Source organism: Mobula hypostoma, chromosome 15 (assembly GCF_963921235.1).
Source record: "Mobula hypostoma chromosome 15, sMobHyp1.1, whole genome shotgun sequence".
In the NCBI taxonomy this organism is placed as follows: domain Eukaryota; kingdom Metazoa; phylum Chordata; class Chondrichthyes; order Myliobatiformes; family Myliobatidae; genus Mobula; species Mobula hypostoma.
In genome coordinates, this window is record NC_086111.1 from 76,190,323 (window position 1) to 76,199,237 (window position 8,915).

At 49.7% G+C, this 8,915-nt stretch overlaps 2 protein-coding genes across 3 annotated transcripts in view; one reads left to right on the top strand and one right to left on the bottom strand.

The window, feature by feature from the left end:
* The window catches only part of LOC134356998 (protein kinase C delta type-like), a 101,812-nt gene extending 96,201 nt beyond the window's left edge, over nucleotides 1-5,611 (bottom strand). For both annotated transcript variants that reach the window (XM_063068301.1, XM_063068300.1), the window contains exon 1: nucleotides 5,387-5,611. The gene's annotated coding sequence lies outside the window, so the exon portion shown is untranslated. The remainder of the gene's footprint in view (nucleotides 1-5,386) is intronic.
* On the top strand, nucleotides 5,329-7,502 carry LOC134357026 (spidroin-2-like). Its single transcript, XM_063068336.1, has 2 exons — nucleotides 5,329-6,771; nucleotides 6,837-7,502. The coding sequence occupies exons 1-2, from the start codon at nucleotides 5,329-5,331 to the stop codon at nucleotides 7,500-7,502; spliced, it is 2,109 nt and encodes a 702-aa protein (XP_062924406.1).
* Nucleotides 7,503-8,915: the final 1,413 nt, after the last annotated feature.

Sequence of the window (8,915 nt, forward strand, 5' to 3'; positions counted from 1 at the left end):
GCACAGATAGAGGAATAGCTGACAGGCAAGAGGTAGTGAGTGGGAATTAAAGGGGTTTTTTTGGTTATCCAAAATTAACACGAGTACATCGAAGTAAGCAACACTTACAATGTCTCAAGAAAAAAAAACATGATTTAGATAATAGAATTGGTGGCTTTGTGGCAAAGTTTGCGGATGATATGAAGATAGGTGGAGGGGTAGGTAGTGCTGAGGAAGATAGGTGGAGGGGTAGGTAGTGCTGAGGAAGATAGGTGGAGGGGTAGGTAGTGCTGAGGAAGATAGGTGGAGGGATAGGTAGTGCTGAGGAAGATAGGTGGAGGGATAGGTAGTGCTGAGGAAGATAGGTGGAGGGGTAGGTAGTGCTGAGGAAGCAATGTGATTGCAGCAGAACTCAGAGAAATTGGAAAAATGGGCATAAAAGTGGCAGATGGAATACAGTTGGAAAATGTATAATAATACATTTTGGTAAAAGGAAAAATCATACGGACTATTATCTAAATAGGAAAAAGGTTCAAACATCAGGTGCAGAGGGACTAAGGAGTCCTACTGCAAGACTCCCAGAAGAGTCTGTGGTGAAGAAGGCAAATACAATGTTGGCATTTATTTCAAAGGGAATAGAATAGAAAAGCGAGGAGATAATGCCGAGCCTTTGTAAGACACTGGTCAGGCTGCACTTGGCTGTACTATCAGAAGTATCAGATGTGTTGTCATTGGAGAGAGTCCAGAGGAGGTTCACGAGGATAATTCCGGGAATGAATGGGTTAACCTATGAGTAGGGTTTGGCAGCTTTGGGCCTGTACTGTATTCACTGCAATTTTGAAGAATGTGGGGGCATTTCATTGAAACCTACAGAATTTTGAAAGGGCTAGATAGAGTGGATGTGGAGAGGATATTTCCTATGGGGGGGTATCCAGGACTACAGTGCACAGCCTCAGAATTGAGGGGCAACCCTTTAGAACAGAGGTACGGAGGAATTTTTTCCTGCTGGAGAGTAGTAAATCTGTGGAATGCTCTGCCACAGACTGCAGTGGAGGCCAGGTACGTAGGTATATTTAAGATGGAAGTTGGTAGTTTGCTGATCGGCCAGGGCATCAAAGGATATGGGGTTGAGTGGGATCCTGGATCAGCCATGATAGAATGGCAGAGAAGACTCGATGGGCTGAATGGCCTAATTAGCTCCTATGTCTTATGGTCATGTTTCCCCTTAATCAATTCACCTTTCACCCTTAACCCCCAATTTCTACGGAAAAAGCCTGCTTGTATTTATTCAATCTGTACCGCTCATAATTTTGTAAACCTCTATCAAATCTCCCCTCAATCTCCTATTTTCTAGGGAATACAGTCCCAACCTATTCAATCTTTCCTTATAATTCCCATCCTTAAGTCCCGGCAACATCCTTGTAAATTTTCACTGTACTCTTTCTACCTCATTTACATCTTTCCTGTAGGTCGGTAACCAAAGCTGCACATCACTAACAAGAGAAAATCTGCAGATGCTGTAAATGCAAGCAACACACACAAAATGATGATGGAATAAGATACAGTCGACGCTTTGGGCTGAGACTAGAGAAGAAAGATGAGTAAATTTAAGAGGTGGAGGGAAGGATGAAATAGAGAGCTGAGAAGTTGATTGGTGAAAGAGATACAGGGCTGGAGAAGGGGCGATAGGAGAGGACAGAAGCAATGGAAGAAAGAAAGGGGGGAGGGGGAGAGGAGCACCAGAGGGAGGCGATGGGCAGGCAAGGAGATAAAGTGAGGGAATGGTGGGGTGGGGTGGGCATTACCGGATGTTTGAAAAATCGACGTTAATGCCGTACTCCAAATTAAGCTTCACCAATGTCTTGTACAACCTCAACATAACATCCCACCATTTGTACCCAATCCTTTTGATTTTTGAAGATCAATGTGCCACGACTTCTTTATGACTTTATCTGCGTATGACGTCACTTTCTATTGAATTATAGATCTGTATTCCAGATCCCTCTGTTCTACCACACTCTTCAGTGCCCTATCGTTCACTGTGGAAGAGCCCACACTTGTCTGCATTACATTCCATATGTCATTTTTCAGCCTACTTTTGCATCTGGAGCAGATCTCATTGTAAGCCATGATAACCTTCCTCGCAATCCATTACACCCCCAATCTTAGTGTCATCCGCGAATTTGCTGATCCAGTTAACCACATTATCATCCAGATCATTGATACAGGTGACAAACAACAAAGGACCCAGCACTGATCCCTGCGGCACACCACTAGTCACAGGCCTCCGGTCAGAAGGGTAACCCTCTCTGGCTTCTTCCACAAAGTCAACATCAAATCTAATTTACTACTTCATCCTGAGTGCTGACCGACTGAACCTTCTTGACCAACCTCCCATAGAGGACTTGTCAAGTGCTTTGCTGAAGCCCACGTAGACAACATCCACTGCCTCGCCTTCATCAACTTTCTTAATATCTTCCTCGAAAAACTCTATAGGATTGGTGAGACATAACTTACCACACAGGAAACCATGTTAACTATCCCTAATCAGGCCCTGTCTATCAAATACTGATATATGCAGGCCCTTAGCATACCTTCCAATAATTACCCAGTGCTGACGTCAGGCTCATCAGTCTATAATTTCTGGGCTTATTATTTCCTCAGTCTAAAACAAAACAGCAGACTGAATGAAATACTCATAGCACATGAGAAATAAGTCAACCCCCAATGCCCTGACATTTCAATGATATTGAATAACTGTGCCTAATACAGACAAAAGTTATTCAACAAGCAATATTTTTAGAACACTTCAGCAAGACAGTCCAAGTTCCTTTAGGAAGGATATCGAGCCCCAGATGATACAGAGGTTTTCCAGAACTGTCTCAAAATGAAGGGATTCCAGCTTAGTTTTAAGAAGATATTTTGTGTGGTCGGAAGAGCTAACAGAGATGCACAGACGCAGCTGGTCAGTTCGGCAAATGCTGCAATAAACCATCTCCACACTCTCTTTGGGTCTTTAAAATCCTTCCTAAAGCATGTCATAATCATACACAACCTTCAGCTCGAGCCAAGGCATTGTTTACCAAAAGCCTGCTTGCTTTTTTATCCAGTTCCTCTATGAATTAATGCAACAGCTCTGCACTCTATTCTTCAGAAGAAATGACATTATCTTGTGTCACTTTCAAAGATGTGTACACACAACCCCAGGTTTTCCCTGTCCCTTCATTCCACTTTTAATATTGCACCATATACCAACTTTCTCAAGGCAGCCCCAGAGAGAGATGCTGCTGCCGGTGATCCGCACACAAAATATACTGTTGAAGATTTATGAGCAGAATGCATCCCAGCTGACAGAAATGAAGATAAAACACCACAAAAGATAACTGCATAAAACTCACAGACTCCGGCAGATTCAAATCCCCGTCGCGGATGATCAACAACAGAATCGATACATGCAGTCAGTTTTGCCTCTGATAAATAGGGTAGCACGATTGGGTTGAGTCCTGGTGAGCGGGGTTAAGTTGGTCAATGTATAAGGACGTGGACGGATTCATTTTGCTTTTTTTGGGGGGGGGGTGTTTACTGGCACAAGCTCTCGATGGGAAGGTTGAATGGAACATCTATTAATTATGCACTGAATATGTTCAGGTGGAATGATTGATAAGAGTGACAGAACAGAATTAAGATTACAGTTGAAAGAGCTGCAAACCATTCTGAAAGCAGAGAGGGAGAGCAGCAATGTAGGAATTAGACACTTCACGAATGTAAGTAATACACAATATCCTCCAAAAAAAAAATCTGCTTTGTGACTGTGAATACTCAAACCCATCGGAATCAGAATGGAGTGCTACTCAGAATTACAGAGCAGTGTCACAGACACTGAAACCAATTGGAAAAGGACAAGAATTTAACATTCTCAGATGTAATTACAGGGGATAGATGAGGCGGCATCATTAGTGAGGATGTGGGGGAGATCCATCACATCAAATCATCCTGCAAAAAGAACAAGCCGGTGGGCACAATGCTTTGGGATGTTCAGTACAACAAGTAGCTAATGTAGCAGAGGAACATCAACAGATCAAACTAATGGGAAAAATGAGGATAGTAATTTGATTTTGCCTGACGTAAAACTTTCCAAGATGATGAGTGATTAAATTCAGGAACCCAGCACATCCAGCCCTGGATATCCTGCAGAGAGATATTTGCATTCAATATCGAAGACATCTCTGATATAAGAGAACAAGCTGACTTAATCAATTGTTATGTCAAAAAATGAAAGGCAGCTGACGGCTGTTGGGGGGTCCACTGAGAAATCCTGGGGGGCAATAGTGGGAACAGCCTCCGGCCAGGAAGAGAAGCCATTATTGAATATTGTCTGTTCAAGTAACAGACTGAATAGAGACAAATATCACAGAAAAACACGGAGTCATATATTGAAGGAAGAAATAGGTAATAGACAGCAAAAAAGTCATTAAATGAAAAAGCAGAGACATCGGGAGCCAACACACAACTCGGCCAGTCATTTTGTTAGATAGACAAGCAGTTTAGGTTTATAGACTAGAATACAGAGTAAAGATGTAAAACACAATCCTTCAGAGTATACCACTTTGCAGAAAGAATTGAGTAAGAGGTTTTAAGGAGGGGAAGTAGAGTCACGAGGAGAGACAGGCAGATTTTTTTGGTGTTCTTAAACTACAAAGTGTTTGGTGCTGAAAAGGGAAACACTGCAGTATGTAAAAAGGTACTTAACTTCAGGACACACTTTCCACAGAGACAGAGGCAGATGTGGGTCAACCTCCAATTTCTGCAGCACTTTTAGAACCAGGACATCCCAAAGCTCTCTCCAGCCAGTAAAAAAAAATCAGTTTTAGGATACCATTGGCCTTGAAGAAATCCTGCAGCCAGTTTTCACACGGTAAGATCCCATAAGGGCCATTGTTACTGACCAGCTAGGGTTTGTGATGTTGGCAGCATCTCAGGAAGCCAGTCTGCACTATTGCCATCACCTGAGCTCCTGGTTCAGCACCTCATTAACGAGGGCCCAAAAACTCACTACTCACTACTCCCTACTCCCTTTACTCTACACCTCCCAGTGAGTGGGGGGGGGGGTGGTTTGGAGTGAGGTGAAAGGGAGGTAGGCTTCCGGGACCGGGAGAGACAAGGTGCAGGGAAGATGTGGGAGAGAAGGAAAAGGTGTGAGGGATGGGAAGTGGGAGGGAAAGAGGAAGGGGGAGGGGAGGTAGTGGCCGAGGGGAGAGGACGCAAGCGGAGGGGCACGGACAGGGACTAGGGTATGGGTGAAGGGTGGAGGGGGGTACTGCAGGGTTGCCCCTCGGACAGTCGCGACAGATGAGTCGGATCGTTGGGAAGGTGCCGGGAGTGCAGAATCTCCGGAAAATACACTCACCCGTCCGCCGCCCGCTCTCCGAATCCCGGCTCCGTCCTCTCCCCCCGCTCCCTCTCCCGGTTGACTTCTTGCTCTCTCCGTGCGACCGCGACCGCCGCCGCCACTTCTCTCCCTCCGTCTCCGGACACTCCCTCGCTCCCTACGACCCCAGGCGCTCCCTCTGTCCCGGGTCAAACTCCCTCCGTCGCCGCCTGTTTCTGAGTTTCAGGAAGTTGCTGCGAGTCCGGGTAGTGACGTCATTCAGGTACAGCCCCGGCCCGAACTTTAACTCGTCACCGGCCGGAATGCGCGACAGAGGCGGGTCAGCCCCGGGCTGCGGGACCGGGGACCCAGGGTCCCCCCGCGGGGCCAAAGACCCAGGATCCGAGTCAGTCCCGGGCTGTGGGGCCAAAGACCCAGGATCCGAGTCAGTCCCGGGCTGTGGGGCCAAAGACCCAGGATCCGAGTCAGTCCCGGGCTGTGGGGCCAAAGACCCAGGATCCGAGTCAGTCCCGGGCTGTGGGGCCAAAGACCCAGGATCCGAGTCAGTACCGGGCTGTGGGACCAAAGACTCCAGGATCCGAGTCAGTACCGGGCTGTGGGACCAAAGACCCCAGGATCTGAGTCAGTCCCGGGCTGCGGGACCAGGGACCCAGGGTCCGGGTCAGTCCCGAGCTGTGGGACCAGGACCCAGGATCCGAGTCAGTACCGGGCTGTGGGACCAGGGACCCAGGGTCCGGGTCAGTCCCGGGCTGCGGGACCAGGGACCCAGGATTCGGGTCGGTCACAGCTGCGGGACCTGGGACCCAGGATCCGAGTCAGTCCCGGGCTGTGGGACCAAAGACCCCAGGGTCTGGGTCACTCCCGGGCTGCGGGACCAGGGACCCAGGTTCCGGGTCAGCCCTGGGCTGTGGGACCAAAGACCCCAGGATCCGGGTCAGTCCCGAGCTGTAGGACCAGGGACCCAGGATCCGAGTCAGTCCCGGGCTGTGGGACCAAAGACCCCAGGATCCGAGTTAGTTCCGGGCTGTGGGACCAAAGACCCCAGGATTTGTCAGCCCTGGGCTGTGGGACCAAAGACCCCAGGATCCGGGTCAGCCCCGGGCTGTGGGACCAAAGACCCCAGGATTCGTCAGCCCCGGGCTGTGGGACCAAAGACCCCAGAATCCGAGTCAGTCCCGGGCTGCGGGACCAGGGACCCAGGGTCCGGGTCAGTCCCGGGCTGTGGGACCAAAGACCCCAGGATTCGTCAGCCCCGGGCTGTGGGACCAAAGACCCCAGAATCCGAGTCAGTCCCGGGCTGCGGGACCAGGGACCCAGGATCCGAGTCAGTCCCGGGTTGTGGGACCAGGGACCCAGGGTCCCGGTCAGTCCCGGGCTGTGGGACCAAAGACCCCAGGATCCGGGTCAGTCCCGAGCTGTAGGACCAGGGACCCAGGATCCGAGTCAGTCCCGGGCTGTGGGACCAAAGACCCCAGGATCCGAGTTAGTTCTGGGCTGTGGGACCAAAGACCCCAGGATTTGTCAGCCCTGGGCTGTGGGACCAAAGACCCCAGGATCCAGGTCAGCCCCGGGCTGTGGGACCAAAGACCCCAGGATTCGTCAGCCCCGGGCTGTGGGACCAAAGACTCCAGAATTCGAGTCAGTCCCGGGCTGCGGGACCAGGGACCCAGGATCCGAGTCAGTCCTGGGCTGTGGGACCAGGGACCCAGGGTCCGGGTCAGTCCCGGGCTGTGGGACCAAAGACCCCAGGATTTGTCAGCCCCGGGCTGCGGGACCAGGGACCCAGGAGCCGAGTCAGTCCCGGGCTGTGGGACCAGGGACCCAGGGTCCGGGTCAGTCCCGGGCTGTGGGACTAAAGACCCCAGGATCCGGGTCATTCCCGAGCTGTAGGACCAGGGACCCAGGATCCGAGTCAGTCCCGGGCTGTGGGACCAAAGACCCCAGGATTTGTCAGCCCTGGGCTGTGGGACCAAAGACCCCAGGATTCGGGTCAGTCCCGGGCTGTGGGACCAAAGACCTCAGGATCCAGGTCAGTCCCGGGCTGTGGGACCAGGGACCAGGGACTCAGATCCAAGTCAGTCGCTGGGCTGGGGGACCCAGGTTCCGGATCAGACCTGGGCTGCGGGACGTTTAGGACAGAAGTGGAAGTGCGTTGCTTCACTCAGCGGTGATGCAAGATCTTGGCAGAGGTGTCTGAGGGTGCTGGGTCCAAGCAGAGATGGACAGAATTTTAGAGGCCAGGCAGGGGAATGTCGCTGAGGAATGACCTGCTGTTCCTGTCTTGGTAATCATCATAACATCCAGTAAAGGAAATGAAATACAGCATCCCACGCACACCCAACACCCACGCACCTGACACCAAAACACGCCCATAAACACCTGACACCTCAATATGGAGACACAAGTGATTCTGTACATGCCGGAAATCTTGAGCAAAACACACAAAATGATGTCCTGGGTCCAGGCCTGAAACTTTGACTCTTCATTTCATTTCGTTTGTCCCCTCAGAGGTAAGGAGGAATTTTTTTTAGCCAGAGAATAGTGAATCTGTGCAATGCTATGCTGCAGACTGATCAGGCACAGTTTCAAAGGATATAGGAAGATGGGCAGGTGTATGGGGTTGAGTGGGATCCGGGGTCAGCCACGATGGAATGGCAGAACAGACTCGCTCGGCTGAATGGCCTAATTCTGCTCCTATATCTTGTGGTCTTAATAATCTCACATCTTCTTACTTCCCCTGTCCTCCACCATCTACCCACCTTCGCCCCATCAGATCTCACCTATCACCTCCCAGGTTGTGCTCCTTCCCCTTCCTCCCTCCCCTACATTTTTATTCTGGCTTCTCCCTCCTTCCTCTCCAATCCTGATGAACGGTCACAGGAAAAATGTTGATTGTTTATTCCTTTCCATCGTCTAGAATATAGTTAAATCTTCCTCAGTCTAGAATATGTCTAAATCTTCCTCAGTCTAGAGGAAGAATATATCTAAATGTCCACCTCCAAACACTCTGGGATACATAATTCCTTCAGCATCTTGTGTGTGACCCCTCAACACAGTCAACTCAATGTGCAAACACTCATACACATACAGTGTCTGTCACCTCTACGCAGCCAACACATCCATGGATAAATACTTGGCAGCAGGGTTATTTCCCCATATGCCATATGCCATAAACACATATTACCCCAGATCATCCAGTGCCCGTGAAGTCTGGACCCAGAGGAGAAAGAATTCTATCCCTTGAGACTGCTCCACATTTCAATGAGACGAGATCTGCCCTTTACTGCTCAATCTCTACGATCCATGATTCCCTTTCTGTCAAAGCATTGTCCACTCAGTCTAGGATATATCTTAATGTTCACCTCCAAACACCTTCGGGATACATAATTCCAAGGGTTCCTGATCCTCCAGATGAAGTTCCTTCCATTCTTTGCCTCTGTGGGATTATTCTGAAAATGTGCCTTCTAGTTCTTGGTTCTCCAATTGAGTAAACATTGGATATGTTGGATTTGTTCTCACTGGAACATGGCAAGCTAAGGGGTGACAT